The sequence below is a fragment of the Candoia aspera genome, chromosome 2, assembly GCF_035149785.1.
Source record: "Candoia aspera isolate rCanAsp1 chromosome 2, rCanAsp1.hap2, whole genome shotgun sequence".
Lineage (NCBI taxonomy): Eukaryota > Metazoa > Chordata > Lepidosauria > Squamata > Boidae > Candoia > Candoia aspera.
Window position 1 is genome coordinate 165511178 of NC_086154.1, and position 13059 is coordinate 165524236.

At 43.7% G+C, this 13059-nt stretch overlaps 1 protein-coding gene across 2 annotated transcripts in view; it reads left to right on the forward strand.

Moving 5' to 3' along the window:
* The first annotated feature begins 2592 nt into the window (after nt 1–2592).
* IGFBP7 (insulin like growth factor binding protein 7) overlaps nt 2593–13059 on the forward strand; it is a 32351-nt gene continuing 21884 nt past the window's right edge. The window contains exon 1 of one of the 2 annotated variants that reach the window (XM_063294753.1): nt 2593–3201. In XM_063294753.1, the coding sequence (XP_063150823.1) occupies nt 2748–3201 (454 nt within the window). In that variant the 5' untranslated portion in view covers nt 2593–2747. The remainder of the gene's footprint in view (nt 3202–13059) is intronic. The other variant, XM_063294752.1, reaches the window with a different exon arrangement.

Genomic DNA, 13059 nt, shown 5'->3' on the forward strand with positions numbered 1-13059 from the left:
GTTCTGTATAAATATACTGTACATACAGATTTTTAATGACCATTTAATACTTTACTATTTTCCAGCAATGATCTCAGGCCAAACAAACAGATGGGATGGATCTTGTTTAAAGTTATTGGCAAGAACTTAGAAGTATCATTTGGATCAGGACATTCTTCTCACAGTCACTTATGCTTTAGTCACCTCCTGTTTGGACTACTGCAATGCACTCTACATGAGGCTGCCCTTGAAGGCCACTTCAAAGCTACAGTGGGTCCAGAATGTGTCTGCAAGAGCAGTTAGGACATTCCTTATTTTGCCCATTTAACATTTCTGCTCCACAAGCTGCACTAGTTACCAGTGGGATTCCAGCTGCAATCCGAGGTGTTGGCTGTCACTTATAAAGCCTTCATTGCTTAGGAACACACCTGGTTACCTATGGGACCATCTTTCCCATGTTATCTCTGCATGACCAGTAACATCTGGAACTGCTGGTACACTCCAGGTCCATGCTGCAAAGCACTGCTATTTTAGGGACCTAGGAACCATGTCTTCTCTAGCACTGGGCCTGTCCTGTGGAAGTTTGTATGGCCCTGACCCTATTGGGCTTACTCAACTCTTCCAGCAGGCCCTGGAGTAGGGTATACAGGTAGTCTTCACTTACTGACCGCAATTGGGACTGGCAACTCAGTCACTAAGCAATGTGGTTGTTAAGTGAAATATCACATCATCACACCAGACTTATGAAGTCAGTTCCACTGTGGTCATTAAGCAAATCACCTATGGTCATTAAGTGAGACATCATGTGACCACAACTTGTGATTTTACTGCTGACTTCTCCATTGACTTTGCTTGTCAGAAGCCAGCAGAGAAGCTCACAAATGGTGATTACGTGACCATGGGATGCTGCGACTGTCATAAATCCACACCAGTTGCAAAGTGCCTCCAGTTGTAAACCTACTTTTTCAGCACTGTAATAACTTTGAATAGTTGCTGAACAAGGCAGTCGGTAAGTGAGGACTACCTGTAATTACTTCAGTATTTGAAGCAGCATACATATTGATACTTAAATCAATCTTACTGCCTTACAAAAGTATACCAAAACTTCCCATTATCCCATTTATATTCAGGGATGACAGAGTCCAAATCCGTATTTATCTGAAGGTGTTCTCCTTTTGGTGCTATGGTTTATAAGGGAAAACAGAACTAGACAATTAAAACATACAAAACTAAGATTGGTCGCTTACACCAAAATTCCACCCATGTCTACATTTTTACCAGTGCAAATCTTGTTGTTGTATATTCATTTAGTCGCTTCCGACTCTTCGTGACTTCATGGACCAGCCCACGCCAGAGCTCCCTGTCGGTCGTCAACACCCCCAGCTCCCCCAGGGACGAGTCCGTCACCTCTAGAATATCATCCATCCATCTTGCCCTTGGTCGGCCCCTCTTCCTTTTGCCCTCCACTCTCCCTAGCATCAGCATCTTCTCCAGGATGTCCTGGCTTCTCATTATGTGGCCAAAGTATTTCAGCATCTGTGGTTGGGGCGTATATTTGGATCACTGTGATGTTAGATGGCTTGCCCTGAATTCAAATTGAGATCATTCTATCGTTTTTTGGATTGTATCCAAGCACTGCTTTAGCCACTTTACTATTAATTATGAAGGCTACTCCATTTCTTCTGTGGTCCTCTTGTCCACAGTAGTAAATCTGGTGGTCATCTGATGTGAAGTGGCCCATTCCAGTTCATTTCAGTTCACTGACACCCAAAATGTCTATCTTTAATCTTGACATCTCACCAATAACCACATCCAATTTGCCCTGGCTCATAGATCTTACATTCCAGGTTCCAATGGTGTGTTGATCCTTAGAACATCGGATTCGCCGTTCACCACCAGCACCGTCGGCCGCTAGCCGTCCTTTCGGCTTTGAGCTAGCTGCGTCATCATGTCTGGGGCTAGTTGAACTCACCCTCTGTTCCTCCCCAGTAGCATTTTGACCATCTTCCGACCTGAGAGTCTCATCTTCCGATGGTATACCGACATATCTCTGGTTGTACTGATCCATTTAGTTTTCACGGCAAGAATACTGGGGTGGGTTGCCATTACCTTCCCCAGGGATCGCGTTTAGTCTGACCTCTCTGTCATGACCTTCCCGTCTTGGGTGGCCCTTCACGGTTTAGCTCATGGCATCATTGAGGTGCTCAAGCTCCAGCACCACGACAAGGTAACGATCCTTTGCTGAAGGTGCAAATCTTACAAGATGGCAATTTCAAGCTTGTGTTGCTTAGGGCAGCCCCTGCCTTGGAAAAGAGCACTGCTCTTGATTCGCTCAGGCATTCCAGCAGGCTGGAAGTAGCACAAACGAAACGAAAGCCTGGCTAGTTTCCACTCGACACATGGATTCCTCAGCTCGTTAAAACTAGCGGTCAACACACATCTGGCGGCAGTGGATTTCAAAAGCTAATACGCTACGCTAACAACAACAACACGCCTTGCGAGGTAACTCTTTCTGTGTCCTTTAAACTTAGCGGCAAAGCCCTCGATTTATTCTCTTCTCCCACCCCCTACAAACCCTCCCGCCGTCATTTCTGTTTATAGCGGCGAGCCTGGGCAGGCGGAGACCGGGGCGGAGACTCGATTCCAGACTTACTTTCCTGCTTCTTTTAACGCAGATCTTGCGCCAGCAAGTAAGATCCCTCGCCAGCCCTTGCCAGGAAGAGGAGTCCCCACCACCTCAGCTGTGCCCAGCCCAGCCTCTCTCAACGATGTGGGGTATTTGGTGCGCTCCGTCTTGCCTACTCTTGGTTCTCGGCTGCTCCGCGTCTCTGGCGGAGCCAGGCGCTCCAGCCGGCGGTTGCCCTCCCTGCGTCCCCGACGATTGCCCGGCGCTGCCAGCCTGGGGTTGCCCACTGGGCAAGGTGCGTGACAACTGCGGCTGCTGCTGGCGATGCGCTCGCGGCGAGGGAGAAGCGTGCGGCAGCGGAGTCTCGGGCGGAGCCACCGTCGTCTGGGGACGCTGCGCAGCCGGCTTGGAGTGCCGCCGCCGAACCAAAAGCCGGGGGGCCACCGGCGTGTGCGTTTGCAAGAGCCGCTACCCGGTATGCGGCACCGACGGCCTCACCTACCCCAGCACTTGCCAGCTGCGGGCGGCCAGCCTGCGCGCCCAGAGCCGAAGCGATCGCCCCGTCGAGCAGCGGAACAAGGGGCCTTGCGAGAAAGGTAGGCAGAACGGGGAGAGGGTAGCGCCTGCGCACCAGGTGTTGACGGTGGGAAGAGGCGAGGTTGGGGTGGGGGCCGCGGACGGTGAATCCGCGGATTCGGCCTGTAGCCTTCGCTTGGATGTAAGCCCATTGAATTCGGTGGGGCTGATCTCGGAGTAAGCGTTTAAGCAGGATCTAGCGCCTAGTTGCGCAATTTCTGAAGGAGGCTGGCCTAGGGCATCGAGCACAGCAGCCCGCTTTTTAAAAAAAAGAACATCCAGCCAACCATTGACGGCTGCTTAATCTCGGTATGGGATGTAAAAAACGGTTCTTTAGTATCTGGATAAGAGTTTAGAGTAGAAGTGGGCAACTTTGGGTAGGGCTCAAACTTGCCCTTGGCGAGAGAGTTGATTTATCTGATCTTTTCCATGTTGCCAACTCAAAGTTGGGTCAACCTGCCTTGTCTTTTTAGCACAGGTTCTGGTGTTCTTTAAAAAATGGGTGCTTGGGTAGGGAAACTTAATTAAATAAATTTAAGCTTTAGCTAAAAGATTAATTCGTTTAGACTTCATTCACACGTGAAGTAAAACCCTGGTTTGGGCTTTCTGCAGTGGCTGCACCATAGCTTTAGCTGACACTTCATAGATGACTTTTTATTGATTAATTTAGGGCTGAAAATATTCAGGCCTTTTTTCATTTGTCTCCAGTGGTTCCTTGCAATTCTGTTAATCTGCACCAAGTTTAACAGAAAGTGGGATTTCAACCCCCATAGTCCTAAACACCCTTATTTGGAAAGGAATCCTCTGGGTAAGTTTGGCTGTTACATTGTATTTCTTACCCAGCCTGCTGGCAAATAGGTTCAGCTGAATTTTAAAGGATTTATTTTGAGGTAAACAACTAGTAGGATTGCACTACTAAACTTGTTAGTATCTTCAAATGAGGATACGTCATTTGTTTCTCAGGAAAAGTTATGCTGGGATTGGAGGTATGGCTGTGAAAAAAAATGGAAACTATTGTGTGATCTTCACTGAAGGGAAGAACAAATTGATGTGCAACCATCAGGGATTAGGTGGGGCTGCTTTCGAATTATGAGAACTCCTGTAATTTTGAGGTAAATATCTAGTAGGATTGTGTGTGTGTGTGTGTGTGTGTTGTCTTGGAAAAACCACTTGCTACTATATCTTCAAGATGTGTCCTTCTCAACTTTTTATAAATTGTGCCTATCTGATTTCGTTTATTCTTGTTTTCTGGCTCATCCAGCAGATGGTATTTTTCCTACCTTTGCCTTGCACACCAGGAATGTTAATATGTGGGTAGAAGATTGAATGTTATGTCAAGTCTGCCTGGTTTGATTATCTACAGTGCAAAAAGCCATTCCAGGTTAGATTCCTACACAGTGTTTCTCAAACTTCAGCAGCTTAACTAAATGTTTTGAAAATGCAAGGACCACTCAATTAAAGAAAACATTTCCTTACCTTTTGTCTTTAAGAGCATGGAAATGCACATTTTTGGTGATTAAAATAGTGATTATGGTTACATTTGAATATGCTTTCTCATGCCCTCCATTTTAAAAGGCCTTTTAAAACTTTTATGCCAAACTATTTACTCCAAAATTAAGTATTTATTCACCATTTGCATTTTTAGTTATTTATTTATTTGTACTCCATGCTGTATGATACCAACCCTTGAAACTTGCTGGTTAAGAATGTTCTTTGAAAGAAATATCTGAGTACAATGTTTTTGTACTAGTGAAGGCTGTTTCTGCTCTTTTATCAGGAGGTTAGTATCTGGCTCAATGTTAGACAGGATCTGTATGTCATCAGAAGAGCTGGTTGGTGGGCAACACTCGGAGGTAGTGGCTGAGGTAGGAAGTAGGGTCTAGCCAGATGACTGGCAATGAATGTACTAAGGTGGAGGCTGAGCTTCTGACTGATGACTAGAAGGAGACAGCAAACCACCTGGTGGGACTCCATAAACCTCTAATGGTCTGTGGACCCATTTTGAGAATCACTGTTCTAACATAGTGAGACTTTTCAGAACATAGTTCACATGATATTTGTATCGTGGAACCATCCTGTGCATATTTTTCACAGGAAGGATAACCAGTATGAATTAAAATGAGAGCCAGTTTGGTCTAGCGCTTAAGGCGATGGGCCAGAAACCAGGAGACCGAGAGTCCTAGTCCCGCCTTAGGCCTGAAAGCCGGCTGGGTAACCTTGGGCCAGTCACTCCCTCACAGCCCAACCCACCTCACAGGGTGGTTGTTGTGGGGAAAATAGGAGAAGGGAGGAATATGAGGTATGTTTGCTGCCTTGAGTTATTTATAAAAATAATAAAGGCAGCATAGAAAATAAATAAATAAAATTTATATTTATATACACACACACATCTACAGACAGACAGACGGACCCTGTGCTTTATTAAAAAATAAATTTCTTGTCATGCTGTGACTTTAAGAAAACATTGGAAATATGCCACTAAACTTGAAGTACTTCTTTTTTATTGATTTGGTGCCATCAAATCAGTGTCAGTCTTAGCAACTACATACAGTAGATAGATTTTCTCCATCACAATCTGTCCCCAGCCCTTCAGGTCTTCCAACAGTACACCCATCACCACTGTAACTGAGTCCATCCACTTTGCTGCTGGTCATCCACTTCTTTCCTTCCATCTTTCCCAGCATTAGAGCCTTCTCCAGAGAGCTGGGTCTTTGCATAATGTATCTGAAGCAGGATAATTTGAGCCTGGTCATTTGTGCCTCTAGTGAGAATTCTCAGTTGATTTGTTGGATGATCCATTTGTTCATTTTCTTGGCTGTCCATGGTATTCTCAGGAGTCTTCACCAACACCAAAGTTCAAAGATGTCAATTTTCCTCCTAACCTACTTCTTCAGAGTCCAACTTTTGCTTCCACAGAGTGTCACAGGGAATACTAGCTGCTTGTTTAAGAATAGTTAATTCATTTTCTGCCTTTTAATTAAATGAAATAAAATTGCATCAGCTAAAGGGTCAGTATAAAGGCCTTTTTAAAAAACTGAAACAATGGATAGCTATAAACAGAAGCAACTGTATATAGTTAGAAACCAAGGCTATCTTTTAGGCACAGTGCAAATGCCCTGATGAATTCTGTGTTAGATTTGAAAGCCACAACCCAAACACCACGTATCAAATGACTGTTTTGCCATTCTGATGGTAATGCTAGGCGCCAATTTAGGGCTGAATAGATTATGATTGTGCTTATGCCTGATATTAATGTCTCCTGTTCATGTTGAATACCATTTAGTTGTTCCCTTGTATTTTGACTAAATTTTATTATAACTAAAAGTTTTACCTATGTAGGCATAGTAGAACAGGATGCTAAATGGTGCTTAGGTTCTTTGAAATCACTATAATTGGAGTTTGCATTTGGGTAAAAACAAAATTAATTTTTACAAAAATACAAAGGTATCCACTAAACCTGGCATATACCTGAGGTTCTGTCCTAATCCATAACACACTACTGTAAATGCTTTTGAAGACACCTTCTGTTCTTTTTTTTTAAATGTTCAGGTGTGTGTGTGTGTGTGTGTGTGTGTGTATGTGTGTGCATGTATGTATATATATATATATATATGTTATATTTATATCCTGCCTTTCCTCCAAGTGACTGGCCCAGGGTTAGCCTGTGAACTTCCATTGCTGAGGTGGACCTCATCTAACACCATAACCATTTTCAGAGTAAGCTCTCGTACTTGCTGAGAATGAAATCAGAGCTTTTCAAAAGGTATCAGAATTAAATGAAAGGATTTACTGCTTGTTTTAAAATGCTGAATCTCACATACCAATAAAAGGAAATGGGAGGACAAGACCACACAGGCATGAGATATGCTTTAAAGATGCCAAAGGAAAAACTCCAAGGAAACAAAATACTTAGCTGAGCCTCAGATGACCTCCAGATCCTATGGTAAGATAGAATATTTGCAAATGTTGTTAGTGGTTTAGGTCAATAGTATCTAAACAGGAAATCTTGTGGTTGTGATAAATAGTTTGAGGAACACCTGGTCATTGCTGGTGAACAGGGCTCTAAGACTTGAGAAGTTAGCAGTCCTCCCCAACTCCCTGAACCAAGTTTCCAAACATGTTATCACTTCCATGTATCCAGATTGAACAGATGAAATATAATAATAAAAATCAGATCAATCTGATCATGCAAACTAAGAACCCCATAAATCAAGATTGTGGTCAACTTCCAGGTGGAAAGATCTTCTAAAGTGATTTAGAAGCTTTGTGATAAACATGGCAGTTGCTTTCTTGAGTTCACTGAACTCTTTCAGAAAGTTCAAAGTATCTAATATCAATCACATAATCATTACTGTCTCTGGCTAATGTGAGCTTTTTCACCCATGTAGCATTGATACAAAGAAACATTTACAGTAAAGTTGGAGATAAAAAGGACATTTTTTCCTCTTAATGAATACTCAGAGCTTCCAATATATACAGTCTTCAAGTTTAGTCTTCAAGTCCTATAAGGATGGCATTTTGATGGCATATACTTGTTGCTAAGTAACAAAATTTGGTAGCTGATCAGTCTGAAATAAAGTAACTTAAATTCCTCCCTTTGACCAGGCAAGTTTTTTTAAGGAACTGAAATATCTTTGTCTCAAATAGGAGTAAAATACACAGCCTAGAAAAACATGCTCCATAGATTTAGTTTCACCTGATGCATCAGCTTGGTGATAATGGAGTTTTGGTAAATCTGTCCTCCAGAATTACCGTGAGGGTTTCTCTAAAGTTTTAAAGCCAACTCTAGAGAAGGCTCATCAATAGTTACAGCAGGTAAGAGATGAAAGATATTTTGCTGGGATGAGCCTTTAGGTTTCTCTAATGGGTTGGTGGATCTCTGTGATGTAGCTCAGCTTGTTTGTTCAGTATCACCGATTGCCTGATTACCTACTTGGCCTGATCCAGCCCCAGTGTTAGCAAAAATTAGGTGATAAACCTCAGGAAGGGAGTTTACTTCTAATATTTGCTCCCCACTTCTGTAATTATCCCTTGTAGTTAGCGAAAGCAGCCTCGCTGGGGCTGGATTGAGCTTTAGCCAAATGAAGAGAATTGACTGCCAGATTCTGGCCTCTCTTCTGGGCAGTCCTGCTGCTTCTAATCTCAATTCTGCATTTAGCATACCTCAATTTTTTAAAAAAAGCATTTTTAGAAAACCAGATTATACTTTCTTGCAGAGAATCACCCGCAGTTGTTAAGCAAGACATCACATGACCGCGATTTGTGATTTTACCGCTGGCTTCTCTATTGACTCTGCTTGGCAGAAGCCGGCTGTGAAGCATGCAAATGGTGATCATGTGACTGTGGGATGCTGTGATGGTCATAAAGTTACTTTTTCAGTGCCATCGTAACTTTGAATGTTTTCTGATTTCCCAATCTGGACTCCAGTCCTGGGATTTCCTCGTCAACTTCCATCCAAGTACTAACCAGGGCTGATCCTACTTAACTATTTTTAAGATATCCAAGGTTAACTAGAAGCTGCCTCTTTCCTGGGCTAACTTTGAATGGCTGCTGAATAGGGCAGTCATTAAGCAAGGACTACCTGTATTTCTATGGAGAATAGAATTTTGGTCCATGGCCAACTAGAACACGTGCCTAATTAAATTATAAAATGTAAATTAAAGTTTATTGCAAATTTTATAAGGCTGGAATCATGTTTTACAATTCATAGCTGCATGTGTTGTTAAACTGTTTAGATCATCTAAATGCTTTTAGACCATATTTTACAAGTAGTCCATCCTTGCACTTTTCTTGGCAAGGGTGCCGTAATGTTCTTGAAGCATTAACAGTAAGATAGGGCTAAAAACAATTCCTTGGCATCTGTGGCCAGCCTGTCCAAGAGGCATGAAAAGTGTAGAAAAGATTAGGCACTTCAGATGTTTTTCAGGCTTGTTTCAAAGAGCTTTTTGAAATGTTTCCTAGCTCTCTTTGGCACTAAAAATTCCAGGACAAGTCTTCTAAGTCCTAGAGCTTTTTTTGAGTTTTTGAAGTGGACTGCAGATAGACTTATAAGGCAAGGTTAGTTAACCAAAACAGTGTCAGTCTGAGAAAGTAAATAGCTCTGTGTGTGTGTATGTGTGTTGCAAAGTTTCTGCTAATTTTCCTTTGCTTTTGTTTTTGTCTGGGTTTATTCTTTTTCATTCTGTTTTTCTTTTCTTTGTTTCTTTTGAGGATGGCTTTTTTGTTAGTTTTTTATCTTGGTTATTTTTATTTATTTATTTATTCGATTTCTATAGCTGCCCTTCTCAGCAAGTGACTCAGAGCGGCTTACAACAATAAAATGATTACTTGGATGGGAGATCTCCATTGATTACCAGGGCTATAAATAGACTGGGAAGATGAAGAAAAAATATCCCAGAGGAAAGCAGTGGCAGACAACTTCTGCATTTGTTGCCAAGCAAATAACATGAGTCAACTTCCACTCAAAGGATACTTGGTTTCTTTAATAGAATCAATAGCTAGCTGGAAATTTGTTGGCTTTTTTCCCCATTTTATTTTAAAATGAAAGAACATTCCTTCCTTCTAGCATTATGCAGGGGGGAATTGCTTTCCGATCCTTCCATGGCAGGATTCCAGCTAGCCTTGTGGGATATTAAGGAATTACCTACTCTTCAGGACCAGCTGGGGCTATCAAATCCGGGCTGCAAGGCTCTGGATGACCACTATGTGACAGCAAAGAGTTTTGATCCAGAATTTTGCAGCCCAGAGATGGTAGCCCTAACTTCAGCCCATTGGCTTGAGAAAGGACTGCCTTGATGAGCCAGTTTGGGGTTGTGGTCAAGGCACCAGGCTATAAACCAGGAGACTCTGAGTTCTAGTCCCGCCTTAGGCATGAAAGCCAGCTGGGTGACCTTGGGCCAGTCACTCACTCTCAGCCCTAGGAAAGGCAATCAGAGCAAAGTACTGTAAACTCTATGCTTCAGAAGCTCACATTGCCTGGTCAAGTGAGATGGATGACATGATTTGAATTCTGGGAAAAGGAGATTCCTGTGCAGCTGCAATAGGGGAAAGATGTTTGGATCTGCTGCAGCAGTTAAGTAACAGATATTTGTGGAATAACAAACTGGCACCTGGAGGTCCTAAAGGCGAATCTATTACGTATATAAATAGATTTTATAGTAGATGACTAGAAGCTGCCAATTGGGGTCTCCCAGTGCTATTATCATGGAACAGCAATCAAGCTGTGTGTGATCAGGCATCAGGGCCACTGCAAGCAGGTGTGCAAGTTGTGCACTGCACAAAGGTGCCATGACATGAGAGCACCAAACAATGGGAATGGTAGTAGCCCAGTGCCACATTGCGGAGCACCAGGTTGGGGGAAGAAGCCCATCCAGTTACTCCACACATCTGCATATCCACTGTAAAAGAAAAGGGAGAACAAAGCACCCGGAAGCCACAGTTGCCACATGATGTGACTTGACGCTCTGGTGGCAGAAAAAATTTGCTCAAAGGCACCTTACAGGCCAGTGGCATTCCTGTAGGTCATTATTTTAACAACATTGCTAACCTTTTTCAGCCTTAGCAGCTTCCTATGCTTTTTATGCCTTTACTCTTTCCCAGCTTAATTCTTTACTGAAATACAAAAGGGCAGGCAGTAGATCTCTATGTGATCTGCAGTATATCAGCAACAGTTTCTGGCCACCCATTGCCTAACCTTAGCAATAGTTTAGCTTTCAAATTGCTGAAAAAGAATGATTTGGGGGATTCTTGAACAACATTGCCAGTTACTAGCACATTACTAAGCTAAAAAAACTTTGGACAGTTTTTTGTCATAACTCTCAGTATTATCAGCTTTAACGGAAGAAGAAGAAAAATGTGCCTCTTTAAAAGATCCCCCACTATTCTCTAATGTAGTAATGTAATGCTATGTCCAATAATCCCTGAAGCATCTCCGTTCTTTAGATATTTTCAGAAAAGCACGCAAGTGTCCTTTGCTGAATCAGGATTTGGATTATGCTGAGTCCACAAGCTTCTTGGTTTATGAGGTTGCGTCTTTTCATTCTTTAAATCCATGGTGCGTTTGCATGGGGACTGAACATTTGTACCCTATAAAAATATTTCTAAGAGAAGCAATCCACTTTCTCTAAATCTGGCTGACATTTTTCCCACGCGGACTACTATATTATCAACTGCAGTCCAGAGAGACCTTTGTGCTGGCCCCGTTTGAGGAGGCGTTCAAACTGATTAGCTTCCCAGATGCTGTAACATACTCTCCATTAGCACATCTCTTCAAATCCTTCTGCTTTCTTTCCAGAAAGCATGATTCGTGTGTGAGCAATGGAAGGGGGTGTGATTTTGGAATAAAAACAGTAAAGAGTTCCCACGAACAGTTCGTTGGGGACAGTTCTTCTGACAGCAGGGGCCAGGGGTGTTTTGTCAAAGATTTCATGCCGCTTTTTAGGACAGAAGTTCCTGGAAGTTTACCAGAACAGAACCTGCTGATGATTTCCAGTCACAACAGTTGAATTTTGTGGATGGAGCCGGTGCCAGCTGCAGAGGTGTGTTCAAGATGCTTGTCCTTTGAATGATAACAAGTTATTGTTTACATACTTTTCAGTAAGGCTGCACATTCAACAAATTTTATTTCTGGTTGGGTCAACTGAAAAAAAACCAAATTAAAAGGAAAATATTTCACACATAAACAAAAAAGGTTTTATCTGCATCAAGCTTTTCACAATTTGGTTTATGAAAATGTAAAATTTATTTGAAGAATGTGATTGTTTCTTTCTAATGAAATTGACAACATGGTGGCAATAGTTATGAAAACACTTCCTATAAAGGAGCCAGTCTGGTGCAGTAGTTAAGGCACCAGGCTAGAAAGTGGGAGACTGGGAGTTCTAGTCCTGCCTTGGGCACAAAGCCAGCTGGGTGTCATGCGCTGCCTGCCTCTGAATAACACTCAGACACTGGTTCGTTGATCAGGCTCTGATTTATTTGCAGGGCAGGTACAGCGTTGGTAGAAAAAAGCTGAGAGTGACAGGAGCGCGCCGGTGCGGGGTTTAAATACCCCGCGCCGGTCAGCGCCCCCTCGCTCGCGGTCACGTCACCCCCCTTTGTCCAATACGTTGCCCTGCCGGTGGGTGAGGGTTTCCGGGATCGCCCATCATCAGGTTTTCCATTCCTCTGCTGATTGCTTTCAGCTGGGCGATCCCCGTTGTATTGGCGCTGATGGCTTGGGTGTGCTCCGTGATCCGTTTAGTTATTGTTTGTTGGCCGTTAGTCGTTGTGGGTTGATGGCTACTTATCTTGCACCCCTTCACCTATTTCCTTGCCATTGTCATGTGTGCCATTGCGCTGATGACTTTAGCTCAACGGCACTCATGACATACTGCCCCCTTTCCGAATAGTGTTCCCCCCCGGTTTTCTGGGTTTTTTCCGTGGAGCTGTCAAAACGCCACTTTTTTTTTTTTTTTTTTTCAAAGTTCCCGCCGGAGTAGTTGTCGCCCCTCCCTTTGCTCCTCCCTCTACCACGTGCCTTCCCAGGGTGTGTCCATGGTGCGCATGCTCGGGTCCTGACCTGGCGTGCGCATGCTCCAGCCACACCCTGTTTGTTTGGCTCAGTTCGGCGAGGAGAGAGGCGTGGCTGGTCGGGTGCTTCTCAGCTCCAGGTAGGGCCCTTCTTTTTTCTTATTTAAAGTGCGTCGCCTTTGTTGTGTCTCCTGGGCGTTGCCCCCAGGTTGCCCTGTTGACTTGCTTGCCACTCCCCCGCGGCCGGGGGGGCGGGGGGAGGGTGCTGGCGAACGTTTGTCACCACCCCGTGGGCCCGGGGTGGGGGGAGTGAGTCCCGGGGGGGGGAGGTCCACCCAAGTCGCGGGCTTGGGGGGGCCCTTTCCCTTGGG